General features: G+C 40.4%; 1 protein-coding gene across 2 annotated transcripts in view; it reads right to left on the bottom strand.

Annotated features, from left to right (window-relative positions):
• The window catches only part of tcf7l1b (transcription factor 7 like 1b), a 31916-nt gene extending 17437 nt beyond the window's left edge, over nt 1–14479 (bottom strand). Inside the window, exons 1-3 of one of the 2 annotated variants that reach the window (XM_030144341.1) lie at nt 13572–14479; nt 13376–13448; nt 13129–13256 (exon numbers count right to left, since the gene is read on the bottom strand). In XM_030144341.1, the coding sequence (XP_030000201.1) occupies nt 13129–13256; nt 13376–13448; nt 13572–13757 (387 nt within the window). In that variant the 5' untranslated portion in view covers nt 13758–14479. The remainder of the gene's footprint in view (nt 1–13128; nt 13257–13375; nt 13449–13571) is intronic. The other variant, XM_030144342.1, reaches the window with a different exon arrangement.
• Nucleotides 14480–15323: the final 844 nt, after the last annotated feature.

Here is a 15323-nt window from a genome sequence, read left to right as displayed (position 1 = left end):
TTTTGTGCAAAAAGCCCTAAATATAACACCCTTCCACAATGAATCTTTATAGAACACAATGGTTTCACATGACTGTCTCCCACATATTCTATACAACGCCAAAACTGGGCAGCAAAATGGGTTTATGTGAAAAGTCCTGGGAGTGAATTTACTGCTGTTTCAGTAATAAAACAGCATTAACAGGACACAAGGCCAAGATAAACCCCCCTTAAAAGCTTCTTTAACATTCTATCCAAGTGAGTGAACTGCGACTTCAGCAGGAGTTTTAATTTTTGCAACTCTAGCAATTATTTGTTTCAGGGCTGATTTTTTTTCTCCCTTTGCATGACACAATCCTGAATTATAGCTTCCTGTAACCAGAGATTTAGAGTGTTACCGTGAAGCATAGTATTTAAACGAAGCTGCCATTGTTTTCATTCAGTCTCATTGACTTTCAGGTAATTTTAATCAGATGTAGTTAAAGGAAAGGTCTTTAGTCTTGCTGAGGTTAAAGTTAGGAATAAGTGAGTAATTCTGTTACAGAGCACAACAGCAGGTCATATAAACTAACTGTATAATTAGACACACAAGAGAATGATTATGCATCTGGTAAGAGCAAGGCCATCTCATAAAGACAGAGAGGAGGGTGTGAAGCTATTCAAGTCAATTATGTGAAGTCAGTTATGTGGTTTCCCGTACCTGGAAGATCTGCTTTCAATTGTCAGGGACTGCTCCGCTTAATGTCAATGTGTTCCAATGTCAAGACAGACTATACCTCAAATGTCAAAGATGTTGTCCTTTTCCATGTCCTGTGGTATTGTTTGTCCAGTTGCACAGGAACACAGGTTTTTATTGTTTGGGGAGTAGCCTCATTTCATTGAAATTCACAGCCGTAAACGTCTGTATAATTAACTCCAGAACACGAGGTGGTTACCAGTGGTCGGGTAGATGTTTACAGTAAAGCTCAGCATAGAAATCAGATGTGTGTAGGTGTGTGAGCTGTCCATGCTTACGCCAATGACACACAAGTGAGACCTGAATTTTTCATTTATGACCAAACACAAATTGACTGGAGACAGCATGGGTTACCAATATAATACAGAGTTTCCTGCCCAGGCGTTTAGGAGGCAATAATAAGTATGCATACTCACACTAAGGAGGGCAAATACAGGAGCACAGTAATCACTCTAAACTCCGCAAAGATATAAAAATAATCTTTTTCTCTTCTTTTTCCAGAAATTGCATATAAATATTTACCCCCACCCCCAAAGGTAAATTTGAGTATGTCTGCTAAAAGTGTCTTTTTTTTCTGACAGGGCACAGTGGGTGATTGTTTCTTTTTCCTGCTTTTCCTGGCTCTTTTTTTAAACTTCCTAAGAGCAGCTGACAGAGGCAAGAGAGGCAATGAAGCATCTTGAAGGGAAAAAGTCAGTTCTTAAAACTGAGGTGGGCATAAGTGGGTGTAGTGGAGAGGCAAGGGAGAAAAAGGGCCTAAATTAAACACATTTGTTTCTGCTCTCACATACCACAAGTCTTATGAAAACAGAGGGCTGATTGTGTTCACTCTGCAAGTCCTCCCCTCTCTTCACCACCACCCAACACCACCCAGCTCCACACCCCCACCCCCTGTCCTGAGTAGCGGCCCCTCCCCCCACACACAGCTGCCTGCAGATGCCTCCTGTGTTTGCTCTCCGAGTGCAGGCACAAATCTCCAGGCCCACAGTCTTCTGGGCCCTGCCTCATCTCAGTTTTTACTACCTGACATCGCTATCACCCCACTGCTAACCCCACTCACTCCACTCTTCATCGCCTCTCCGCCCTCCCCGTTCCTCCGCCTGCCCTCCGGCTCTGTCCTACTCACACACAGACACATTCACACGCCACAGGTATGCTTCAACACTCCCGTCGCCCTGTGTCTGCTGATGGCAGTTGTACAGAAACTGACTACTGAAAATGTGTCCTGAGTCTTCTCTTTAAACATTTGTGAGAAAACATGAAGGAGAATGTGACATCTACATATCCAAAAGAGATGATGATTTTGTAAGATGAGGAGGCAGACTTGGAAATGAGTTCAGTTAAAGGTGGTACAAGGTACATACAACTTTAGTTTTAGTTTGGTAATTTCACATATCTACAACATGTGACACAAGTTAGTACCATAACAGTCCACAGGAGTCGTTGGACATATTGTCAGCAGACTGCAGGGAGGTCTGGAGCAGTGCCAAAACAGTTTTTAATACTTGAAACTTGTATAAAAGTCATTCCGTGCAACCTAAAGCCATCATTTCTATCATGCTGCACATAGCAATATTATTTCTTAATCCGTTTTAAGTAATATCTTGGGCAATGAATCCAATCCGCATTCACATCCAAAGCTCCTTTTATATGTTTGAGACTTTGTAAAGAGTTAACTCAGTACTAAGAAAGCATAGGTTTTCAGGGTTTCAGACAGCCTTTAGAGGAGTCACAAGGCAAGATGAGGTTGGGTCGTGGGGTCCCACACCTCTTCAAGGTTCATCAGATTTCTTGAAAGCAAAACAATGCTTTAGAAAACATAAGTAAGGAACTTTCAACCTCCTGAGAGTATATCTCACTTCTTCTGTCAATAATGAACAAATTACTTTGGAGACTTACACAGGAGAGACTAGACTAGAGAAATAAATTGATGTGTACAGATGTTTTTTAAGAGACTAATATTGATTTATGTAAGCTGCTACATTTTTCAGAGTTGCTCAAAAATGCCTTCATGACATTAGCCAGACCACTGTAAACTCAAGGCTGGACATGCTTTTTAAAATAATATATCCAGCTGCTGCTATCTTTCAGTTTCAATACAATCTAATGAGAATGGCAAGGTGATTACGATCAGGGGCTGCTGTAAATATCAGATTCCCAGGGACAGAGTTTAGGAGAGGCCCCTTACAATTACACAGTATTCAGGAATGCAGAGCATGAACCACAGTAACAGGGAGCTGAAGACAAATGCTCATATCCCATTTTGGATGTTTAAGTATGGCTCGCACTATGCAACAGAAATGGGTTTATGAACAGCATAAAAGTAGGAAAGTTTATCTTTCATGAAGAGCTGTTTCTGCCAGGCCAAATCTGCGCCACAATGCAACAAACTTCTATTCAATCCAAACTGCACACTTCTGCAAACAATTAGTGTTAACCCAAGAACTGTAAGCTGCTCAGAGAGAGAGAGAAGGAGCAAGAGACAGAGAGAACGAAGGGGGAGTGACTGGAGAAAGAGAGGGGTGCTTGTGCACAATTACAGCAGGGATTTATGGCCTGAGAAACAATTTATAAATCACAGCGCCTGAGCTAATGTGCTCCAGATTGTTCTCCATGCAGCTGCAATTTTGGTCTGCGTGAAACGGCATAATAAACCTGGCTGGAGGACATGTTTGGGTGGTGGTGGGGCAGAAAGAAGTTGAGATTGTGGGTGGGGGCTGATGAGGGTGAGGCCGTGGGTTTACAAAGTTTCAGAGGTGTTTCAAACAAAGAAACGTAAGCCTTTTTTTTAACAACCTGGTATAAGATTTTACTGAGGTGTCAAAAAGACTGACAATAACATTTTCTGAAATTCTTTCAAATTAATAAAACATAAAACTACGACCAATTACAGCGTGTTTTGCAGTAATCAGTGATAATGATGAACAAACAAAGTAGCTGGACAGCAAATGCTATGAAACTCTTACAAAACAAGAGCTGCAACTGTATAATTACACAACTTTCCATTGAGAGGCAATAAAGTTGTAAGCCAAAATCTAAGCCAGTTTATGACCTCATTGTGAAATTGCGAACTATACCCTTATAATCCTGTCCTTGACATAAGTGAAAATTAATTTTAGGTAGGCGATTATAATACGAAAAGACAAATGTTGCAAACTGATCCCATCATTGTCGCTGCAGGCTGGTGTGGAAGAAGGGATCGGATGTGCTGAGGGAAGCCTGGGCTTTTGTGACCACTCAGCCAACTGGCCCTGAACCTTGACCTCTAACCCTTCACCCTGGGGGGCAAACAAAGCTCTGAGTGACATCTGAAACTAGACTCTCTGTGGGGAGAGAGTGTCTGGACAGGACTCAAATAACCCCATTAACTCTGCAGAAAAGATTTATTGCTTTTTATTCTGCCCTGCAAATCACAAACTGAAGAGTCACACGGATCTGTCAAAAATAATCAATTGACTCAAGTGGTTAGAGGTGTGCACCCAATTTCACCATGTTTACTTGCCAATATCTCCATCTTGCATTAGGATAAACAAGAAAGTTCCATAATTAACAACTTTGAGTAGAGTTGTAATTATGAGTGATATACACACACATGTCTGCAGTTAGTCTGTACCAAAATAAATTCTACTTAATATGAACAACATGAAGCTGATCTTTAGTCAGTTTTAAGAGACTCACTGATGCATATTAACCACCGCCTCTGAAGGATTCTATACAACGGATTACGTAAACAGCTCTGCCATTAGTATACTGTAAACAAAAACAGAGAGAAAAGTTGATGGTAAATGTGCTGCGGTGAATGCCAGCCTCCGTCGCCAGAATGCTGAAAGCCACTGTAGTATTTAAATCAGGCAAGGAGGGAGGAAGACTGGGCCAAGCATTCTGTAGCTCAGCTGTGAGGCTCTAAGCCGTTGCCCTAGGGTCTTTGTCCTGCCTTTCAGGGCAAGTCTGAGGTAGTCAAAGACCCTATTCATGACCGGCGCTCCCCCTGCCAACACACCCATACAGCCCCAGTCAAGTCAGCCGAGAGCTATAGAGCCTTCCCATTTCACACGAGAATCAGACCTGCCCCTAAAGCCTGCTTCAGGGATTTCCAATAGCCAACCCCTCCAACCCATGTACAAATCAAACAAAAGGGTTCCCTGGCCTACTCCATGTCATATAGGACTGATTAGATCCCTTTTTTCTAATGTAGCTACTCCAAATTTGAAGCAAATAAGCCAGTCACATTTGTAGGGATTTGGTACCTAGCCATGTAAAAGGATGACGGATTATGTCAGCAGAGGTGTGGAGCTGTCGCGCACCCCTCCTACGTCCGTCATTATTATCCAAGACAGGGTTAAACTCATGCTAATGCACATTTTCTTGGAACAGGGAGCAAAAGTTGAGATGTAACCAACCTCAGTACATCAAATGATAAACTCTCCAAACAAAGAAAGCTAATGATCATCAGGGAGAGACAGTGACGTTGGGGAACTCCCTCTATCACTAAAGCAGAGCACAAGGACCCTGTACCGCAGTCATTATTCATAACTAATCAACAACATTACCTCATCATTTTAAATTAAGCAGATAAGGTCAAGAAAGAGTGATATCCTGTGGACAGCGCTGATGTAAAAATATCTGCCCATCAGAAGTTTTTCTGCTGTTTATTCTAACAGGATCCACAAGTCCAGTGGGAGATAAGGAGGCTACACATTTTAGATGACTTGTGCCTTTGCTTGGCTTTAATCAAATTTGATGCTCTGCAGAACATTGTGACTCCTTAACAAGTACAATTGGTTTATGAGGGTAACTAGGGGAAGTAAGGGGCACCCAGAGGTTAAGTTATTATCACTATTAGGACAACAAGCCTGAGCTCATGGGAAATTATGTACTTAAATACACTAAAAGACATGTCCATTATGTGCATAAAATTTTATCATTTCGATTATACAAACCAAATTGACAGTGATATTATGGAATGTATGGGTGTTTCCGATTGTAGAATGTGTGCGAGGTTTGGACATTTATCACGTTATGGAAACATCTGCCTGTTTACAAAATGTAATGTCATAATATGACAGTTAAATTTGTGGGTTAACGGTTGTTTAAGAAGAAATGAATGTAAGTCAAAGTAATGTGTGTGTTATTACTGGTTATATTTTCATAACTACAAGATTACACGATTCAACATAACATCAATATTAACAGAAACTTTAAAGCTGTCATGTCACCTCCATTCAAACAGCGTGTCAGATAATGCCAGTAAATGTAACTACGCAGTAACACATGTTCTGCAGATTTAAATGTATTCAACATGGAAAATTTCCTTTGGCCCCATTGATGATTTATGTTGTCATACATGCTATCCCATACATGCATTGCTCATGTTTTTAGGGTCAGAGCTAAATCCAGATTGCAGATGGCACATCTCATCTGATACATTTCCATATACAGCCTAAATTTCACAGTATATCTCGGTTAATGTAATTTTTGAAAGCATCATGAGAAAGAAGATAAATGCATGAGAATAAATAAAAGGTAGAAATATATATATACATATATATATATATATATATAAAAAAATATATATATATATATATTTTTTTTTTTTTTTAATTCAAACTGTTTATTAGTTTAAAATATACTAACTGATACTGATCTAATCTATGTGCATGAGGTCACATTTGCAGGTCTAATGTGATGACGTGATGTGTGTCCATCAGGGGACATGAGCTCCACCGGCAGTCAAAATGTGTTCCTGTAGTAAGGACAAACTCAGTGGGAAGCAGCCAAACTGATTTATAACTTCAGCAAGAAGAACAGCTGCTCTGCTCACTGTCAACTATCCTCATCCTGGATGGATATCCATGCACTTCTTAATTTAGTATGACCACTACAACCTCACTGATACAACACACATGCAATACAACATAGACTTTAACAGAGCCGGGGCAGCTAGAAAGCATTTTAATGCCCTCTGTGTGAACTGAAGCGAAGCCTGATACAAATCTTAGTAGTATTGATGCTACATGTTCATGATCTGATAGCCTCCTGCTGTTAGCTGATTGGGCTGTGACTGTAAGGGAATGGCAAAGCACTGCGGTCTACGGTGGAGAAGCTGTGCTCTGTGGGAGACAGAATCCCTCAGATAAGTGAGTGCCTCAAGGTCTGGAAGCCGGCCCACCTCGGGATAACAGGGAAAGGAATAGCAGGACCCATATCTGCCCCAGTTTATGCTCCCACCACCACATCTCATCAACAATCTCTCCTCTTGCCTGCTCTCTCCCTCTCCTGCTGCCTGCAGTGCTTAAACTGAAAACAGCTGCTTGGAATACCAGACTGATGAAACCCTGTTTAGAGCATTTTCCTTTTCTTCCTGCTGTACAATCATGTTTTATTAGCATGGAGTGAAGCGTTTAAGGTACAATTATAGAGGAAAAACATTTCTTTATGTGAGTTAAACAGTAGTGGTTATGGCTAGCAATGGCCACATAAACATACACGAGTCAGTCCAATAGCACAATTCAGTATTTAGTCAAATACAGCGGAATGGGTGGACTATTTCATTATCAAATACATATTTCTTATGTTGAGTTTAGTTTTCTATTTTAATTTAACCAAAATATCATCTCTAAGGAACATCAGCTCACAAATGTTTTATCCATCTGTAACTGTAAATTATATTTGTGTTTTTTTACTTGACCAAAAAGGCCACTGATTAATATTCTGCGTTGCTGATAAATTATCTCAGGGTCTCAGTCACTTGGGATTGAGACAGAGAACATAAAGAGCTGATAAATCCAGAGGCCCACTCTCCCCCACTGCACTAGGACTGTAGGTTAATACCACAAAACAGACATGACTAAACTGGTATTCATACGACACATGATACGTGTCTACTCCTCCCACACCTCCATATACCAGCGCTTCAGCTTGTGGCAAAAACCTTTCTGCTAGTTTTTGATAATTAGCAGCTGTGGAGCACTAGAGATAGGCAGCTTTGCATTTCCATTGCATCAACCTCAATCTTTTGTATTTGAGTTGTACAATAGCTCAGCTTTACTGTGACCACGCACTGGGTTCACCTATCTCTCAACTTGAAGTCTGTCCAATATTTTTTAGACTGTAGAGAAACGCCAAACTGTGCAGAGAGATGAGAAAAACATATAAATTGATAAAAACACATTTGTGCTCATATTCATCCAAGCACATCAAAGGGATTCATTGATGTTACTGAAAATGGGAGATGGTGGCTGGACAATACTCAGCCTTACAGTGACCATCCACCACACAATGACAGCAGATCCTCGAAAGTGGAACATGTGCAGACATGACCATCATTTTCTATATAAATAGCCCAAGCTTTTTTTCTTTTTTTCCCCTTTTGGACTAGCAGGTTTTAACATCTCATAGGAGTTTTTCAGATATTAGACTTACATGATCTGTAACACATCTTGAGATTCTTTCAAAGCAAGCGTATTCCAATAAAGGAAAGGAAAGGCTGTGAATTCAACTGTGCTACAAATGTTCACCTTCGGCCAAATGTCTACTGACTTCAAGGCAAGTTTGCCCAAATTTTCAGTGGGAAAAGCAATACAGAAACTGTGCAGAAGCTCTGGCCAAACATAGCAAATTAGAAAAACACATAAATTGATAAAAACACATTTGCACTCATATTCATCTTGGCACATCAAAGGGATTCATTGATGTCACTGAATATGGGGAGTCTGCGGCTGGAGAGGGGAGATGTTGGTTATCCTTTCCTCAAAGGGTGCTGAGATGCTCCTGATGGGCCCTGCACTAGAGATGCCAGAGAGTGCTATAAACAGAATTTCTAATGTCAGGCGGGCGGGTGGGTGGGTTAGGTAGTGCACTAGCAGGCTATGGGGTAGCAGGAGGAATTGACGCCAGCTCATGCTTTCCACAGAGACCAAAGAGGGAAGGATACAGACCAGGACTGACACCATTTCACACAGTTCTACACAAGTGCTGTTAGGAAGTGAGCATGAGTACTCCTGGTCTGAATATGAAATGCAATGGCAACTGCACAGTCCTATAAAACTCAGAAAAAATAGGTGGTACACGCTGCCACTAAAGCTACTTATTATAAAACGTCTATTCCCTCCAGTTATAAAATCTACTGGTTTGTTGGTTGCAAAGTGAGTGATTTATAGACGTTACAGCATGTAAAATAAAACAATTGCAACTTTAACATGTTACGGCAATATAATTAAGTACTATACACTGCTTTAGTTTGAGTTTCACTAATTGGACCTGATCTTGATTACACCTGAAGAAAATTACTGGAATTGCTGAACACACCATTGTGGAAATTTGTCACTGTTTTAGTTTAACACCAATTAAGATTCTCTGGTGTAATTTAACACAAGAACAACTCCTTCTCAAACTTAACCATAACTAATTAATACATTTCAAAACACATTTTGGCAAGTTTCATTTAATTTCCTAAAGCCTAGCAATGAGGTCATTATCAGAATTTATCACTCCAGGCAAGAACTCTCAGCGAGCCATGGCATTTCTGCGGTTGCTGGCGACCTGTCCTTAATTGAACAGTGCCACTAAATTGATGTAGATGTGTTTGCCTTTGAAGAAAAAATCTTTTAAAAACTATAAACCTAGTCAAAAATGTTAGCTCTGTTGACACAGTGCTTGGTTGAAAAAATATTTGTGCGCTAACATTCAGATTACTTGCAGCGGCGGAATACAACACTGAGGGTTGTCAAAATGTGAGCCCTGTACACTGTTCCCTCTGTTGCAAAGTATCCACTCCACCTCACCTGAATCCCCCGCCCAAGCCTCACAGAATTTACACACACAGAAACATGCAGCATGCATGGATGCATGTGTGTAAATACACACATGTATGCCCCAAGGTGAGTGACATGCCAAGTGAACAACCTGCTGAAAAGACACCTCTACACAAACAGAGCTTGCTTATGCAGGGAGAGGCCCTTTTATTCAGGGGGACAATGTCTGTGTTGACTTTTCTTTGTCTGCACATTTTTAAGCACCAAATGCTGCAAAAAGAATGAAAAAGTCACATAGGTATGCTATTGTAGCCACTGACATGTTCAGACTTATATAAGCTCTCCATTCATATCTCAATCTCTAACAATTTTTTTATTCAACAATCATGCTCTGCAGTTTGAGTGTCCCACTGTGTATTTGATGAAGATATATTTGAGTGGCTAACCTCGCTCTCGCTTACTTGCCACCTCTCACACACAAGAGGCATTTCACTCTTTAGTGATGATGATGATGTACTAACAGAGTTATCTAGAAGTGCTGATGAGGCTGACAAGAGGTGGCGTCAAGCTGAGTGTATGTTCACCAATTAAATCTTGCACTAGCCTGTCACTACAGGAACAATGCGGTGATAATCACATCAATGGATCGACAAACAATAAACTGAACTTGTCAGAGACTTTGTAGGGGAAAAAACCCCTCTCTGACTCTACACCCCACACCAGGCAGGAGTCTGGTGGAACATCTCTCCAAACATAAAACCTCCTCCTCAGCTCTCTGTGGATTACAGCGGAATGTCAGCTCTGAGCAGGCTTTAAATCAGTTATGCTTGGCCCTCAGGGGAACTCTGTGCTGATCCCATGTAGGCCTGTCTCTCGTTGCTCATGATAGGGTTGCCACATCCAAATTTAAAAGTTGGGCCTCAAATCCTTCATCGTGTAACACATTGCAGAGGAATCACTGCACAATGACTCTTGAGCAACCTATCGCCTCTGTGTTTTTTTGCTCTTTTAAATAGTGACAAGCACTGTAAGGAATTATATGCATTAGTGTCAGAGTATATGACTATAAAGTATTGAGATTTAAGGCCAGAAGGGGTAGTTGTAAATAGACACACAAGAAAATAATGCCTCTTGCAACACACACACGCACACATTGTCGTATCTGTAATTATAAAAATATTTACATTTACCCAGAGCTATGAAACTGTAGCTTGCAACCTGAAGATGCAAACAGAGAATTCAGCTGCCTGGTGTTAATCACATGATCTGTTCGAGAGACATAACATTAATGTGGCTCATGCAGCACAAGTATAACCACATACCACACTTATAAAACAAATATGTCAGTCCCAGCGGAGCTTTCCAAGTGGCGTAATATAATAAACAGTTTGTAGGATTGTTTGTGTCTCAATAGCAGCAAGGTGACAACTCAGCTTATGTTACCCTGTAGGCAAATTTGATCTTAAATAGTCCATCAGCATATTCCACAAAACACACAGACAATGTGTGCATAAAAATAGAGCTCCAGAACTCATTAGTTAAACTAAGTTGGTGGCTAGATATGGGTGCAATGCTGATAAATACCCCCTGTAAATCTGCCTGTTTTGAGCTTCATCCACAGGTGTAAACAAGCCAATCCCATCGTGCCTAAGAGCCTAAAAAGGTACTGAGTCGAAGCTATCATCAATCACACTGACTGCATTCACACTAAGCTATGAGCGCTGTGCAATATGGAGACCTTTAGACATCTAAGTATGCCAACCATTGTGTGTCTGCCTGTTTTCAGCCACAGTGGTGATTGACACTGTCACTTCACTGTCCTATTGACCTCATTATTTTTTCTAATAAGGAGAAATGACTCCTTCAATTTTAAATCCACAGCAGTTTCTTACTTTGCCTCAAGGAACAGCCGTTTTAATTTTCCAACTTTGTTTTACCGGACTAAACAAAGGAAGTAAGAGGCTTTTCCACTCAGACAAAACAAAGCGGCAACAAGATAAGAGTCTGCAAAAAACTGTGGAAAAATCTTATTTATTTTACGCTGTTAAATCTACTCCTTAGAATTTTACTTAACACATCAACAGTTCTCTGAAATAAATCAACCAGTCCAAGTAGCAGAAAAAAGAAGCAAATGCTGCATTTTTCCACCATGCTTATCTCAATCATTTTACTATTTGCAGTGAAACTTGACCAATAGAGATAAGATGAAGGATCTACACATATCACCTAAAGAGAGGAGAGTCGCCATTTAGTTAATGAGCCCCAGAGGAGACCTCCAATGAAGCCATCAAGACTGCTCAGAATAACAATGGTCAACTAACGCCTTTCTAATTGAATGGAAGGTACAGGGGGCGAGGGGAGTGGGCCTGGAACTGTGAAAGGGGGACAGAAAAAAGGAGGAGGGGGTTCTTTTCAGTCAGATGCCTGCCAGGCCTTAACGAAAATACTTGTTTTTGGGGGGATGTGACAAGGATTGGGGGATGGACGAGGTCTGAGGAACACTGCTCTCCTGCAGGGATTATTTCAAGGAAGTTTACATAGTGCCATTTAAACAGCATTTTATATCATTGCAAATATACTACTGTAACTACAGTTTTGTGGTTTTAGTTCATGCATGTTTCTTGTAAGGCTGCAGATCCTCACACATTACATTTTCTTTAACCTTATTGAGTTTTCCACACTCAGCTGTATTTCAGATGTTACAAAAATGTCCCTGTTTGCACCGTTCCTTAAGAGACGTGCAGGAAGTCAGAATTAAAATACTGTTGCGCCAGTCATAAAAATGTGATGTCGTTAAATAATACAGGACCAACAGAAAAACTAAAACAACTAATTTCACAAATGCTTAGCTATATCAGTAAAGCAAAAGCCAATTGTTAAAATATAATCATTGCAAACTTACTATCAACAACACATACTTAAGACTGTCAAACCTTATCTAGACTTTAAAACAGCTGTCATGGACACTGCAGTGAAATGCCTCCCTTGTATGTCAAAGCAAGGTATTACATTGTTGTTACTGTAGGATATGACTTCAGGAAGAACTTTTTTTTTTCTGCCGTTATCTCTGAAGACTGTGTGCAAATAGCCTACAGTTGAACATGCACTTGGATCTGGTAACAAACAGTAAAGTTATAGCCTGAAAAGTAAGAACTAACCTCTTTAAAAATCACATAACACCAGCCTGACAAAATTCAATGTGATTCTTAAGTAAATTTTAAAACACAGTAGACTCTGTTGTGTTAAATATATCTCTGGATAAGTAGTTTTAATGTCTCAGCTAATACTTTATGAAGACATTTTCCCTGGTAAATAAAGTGCAGAATAAATGCTGCAGATTATTTTTTTTATTTTATTTTATTTTTTTTAAAGGCACTGTCACCAGTTTATTCCAATTTTTTTTTTTTTAAATGATTGATGTGTCTGAAGTTTCAGACAAAAGAGAAGTTGTCAAATACAAGAGTCGAGTGTGGGTGGCAGAGAGAAATTTATATCCCCAAAAAGAACAAAGAAGTAGTTAGTACTCCTTGAGAGGCCACTCGGAGGGAATATGGCGGTCTGGCTGTGCACAAGGAACTTTTACGCACGGCCAAAGTTTTAAAAAGAGTCCGAAAGAAAAAGGAAAGAGAGGAAGGGCTGACATATAAACAGGCCCACTTACTGTTCTTGCACTTGGAGACAGTGAACCATTGGATAGGTAGGGATTGGTGAGGTCTGGGATCATTAGAAACGGGTAACCAGGATAGTGAGGACTCTTAAAAAAGCCACCATCTTGCTGCCTTCTTAGTGCTGCAGGGATAAAGAAAAGTCGCTTGTTATAAATAATTAAGAAACAAAAGCATCACAATAGCCAGCTTTTGCGCATTAAGTCTGGAGAATCTGTGTGTGTATGTGTGTGTTTGTTTTACCTTCACTGAAGTAGTCTCTTGTTTTCTCATAACTTTCTGAGTCAGGTCTGGTTTGGGGGCGCCTCTCTGCTTGCTGACAAGGGAGAATATACACACACAAGAGTGGAAGAAACTATTGAAACTTTCAACACCAACTCAGTCCAAAACAACTTTCTCCAAGGCTGTGTTGAGAATATTTGATGTGCCATGACCTTACCTCTGAATCTGATGAGCTGCTGTTGTTTTCCGATTCGTTCACTAAGGAGGATTTCACATCATCCAAATCCCTTTCCGCTGATACATTTTCGGATATCTTTTCCTCCTGTTCTCCTTCGTCTTTGAAAGATATCATTTCATCATTGGCTCCCAAATCATCCCCACCACCTCCGTTTAACTGGGGCATTTTTGCAGACCAGTGGGTTGCAAACAAGGCGAGAAAAACAATACACACTCAATAAAACAATTGACTTTTATATATATATATCTATATCAAAACAGTCTACTCGAGTCACTGACGTAAAACTAACTACAAGAAACTCTTCATTTTCCTCAAAACTCCTTATTCATCTTCTTAATGTGCTCCCGCGCTCCATGGCAATAATCCACAATAAAAGTTACGCAGAAAATATCGGTGAGATTTGGCGTCGGTGGCCGGATGCGCAGTAACTTGGCAAAGTTTCGTCTCCCTCGCAGCTTGCGGACAACTTGTGGCCCCTGCGTGTCTCTCTCCCTGTAAAGCTGCTGAGGAATGAGGCTCTATCCTCGTACGAAGCCCAGGGACCACATAAACTACTGTCCGAGCGATCGAGAGGTTACTCAAGAGCGAGCAAACACGTCCGATTTCATCTGTTAATATCCATGTGTGAGAAAACAACGGCTTCAGCCAAAAAAAGAAAAACACGCGAGTCGGTTAGGCTGCAGTTTTCTTCACTTCTGACTCGGCTGTTTTCCCCCCCAGAAGTTTCAACCGACGGTGAAATGTTTTCCTTAAGGAGAAAAAAAAGCTTATAAAATATGAAAGACAAACAACAGCCGATGCAAAAGTGGTCAGATTTCAGTAAGACGTAGTCACCCCTTCCCTCCACATTGCTGCCGGGGAATGCGCCCTGAAAAACTACTTGGTTGTTCAAGTGGAAGAAAAAGCGCAGCCCGTCCGTAGAGGAGGAGTTTGCGCTGAAAACCGACACTTCATTCAGCAGCATGTAGATCAGCTATTCTTAACCCTCAAGCCACCACATCACCAGTACAATAAAATAACCGAGGGCATTTCAGCAGAACACAGTGCGTAAAAATGCGCACATGGTCAGTGAAGGCGAAATTACATAACATTATTATTCATATAATTTTTGCAAATTAATTTATCATATTTTATCTTTATAAATGTAGTTTAATATTTACTGTCAGGCACCAAAAGAAAATTCCAGCCACTTGTGACTCTGTTGGCCCACTTCAATTAAAATATAAAAATAAACATGCACTATATAATATGAATACACTAGTCATGTGATATATCCAGCTGATTTATACAAGACTGTCAATGAAAGCACTAAAAACCACACTTGCCTACATCTGTGTGAAAATGGCAGACCAGCTTTAGTGAGAGAGTCATAATTACATACTACCATGAAAAATTGCATGTCTGTATGTTCTGGAACAATACACTGGGAAAGACAAAGCACAGTAACACCTGGGATAAGCATGGCCCATTATGGCACACCTACTGGCAAGATGGAGTGAGTCAAGCCTCTTTCTGACAGGAGAAGGTTGACTCTTTTATATTTTCTCACTTTATGTTGAAAGACGAGGCCCCATTGTCGATTTGAGGAATATGGAGGGCCTGTTTTGCAACAGTCTTGGAAGAAAGGAAGTGGTTCATACTTTTTGTTCCTGTGAAGTAAACTACACGTAAATCTGAATGGTGTCATGAAATCTGTTTTTCATAACCATTAAGAAATTATGTTTATATGTA

The sequence above is a fragment of the Sphaeramia orbicularis genome, chromosome 9, assembly GCF_902148855.1.
Source record: "Sphaeramia orbicularis chromosome 9, fSphaOr1.1, whole genome shotgun sequence".
In the NCBI taxonomy this organism is placed as follows: Eukaryota; Metazoa; Chordata; class Actinopteri; order Kurtiformes; family Apogonidae; genus Sphaeramia; species Sphaeramia orbicularis.
The sequence above is the reverse complement of the archived record's forward strand: the minus strand, read 5'-3'. Positions and strand labels throughout refer to the sequence as shown.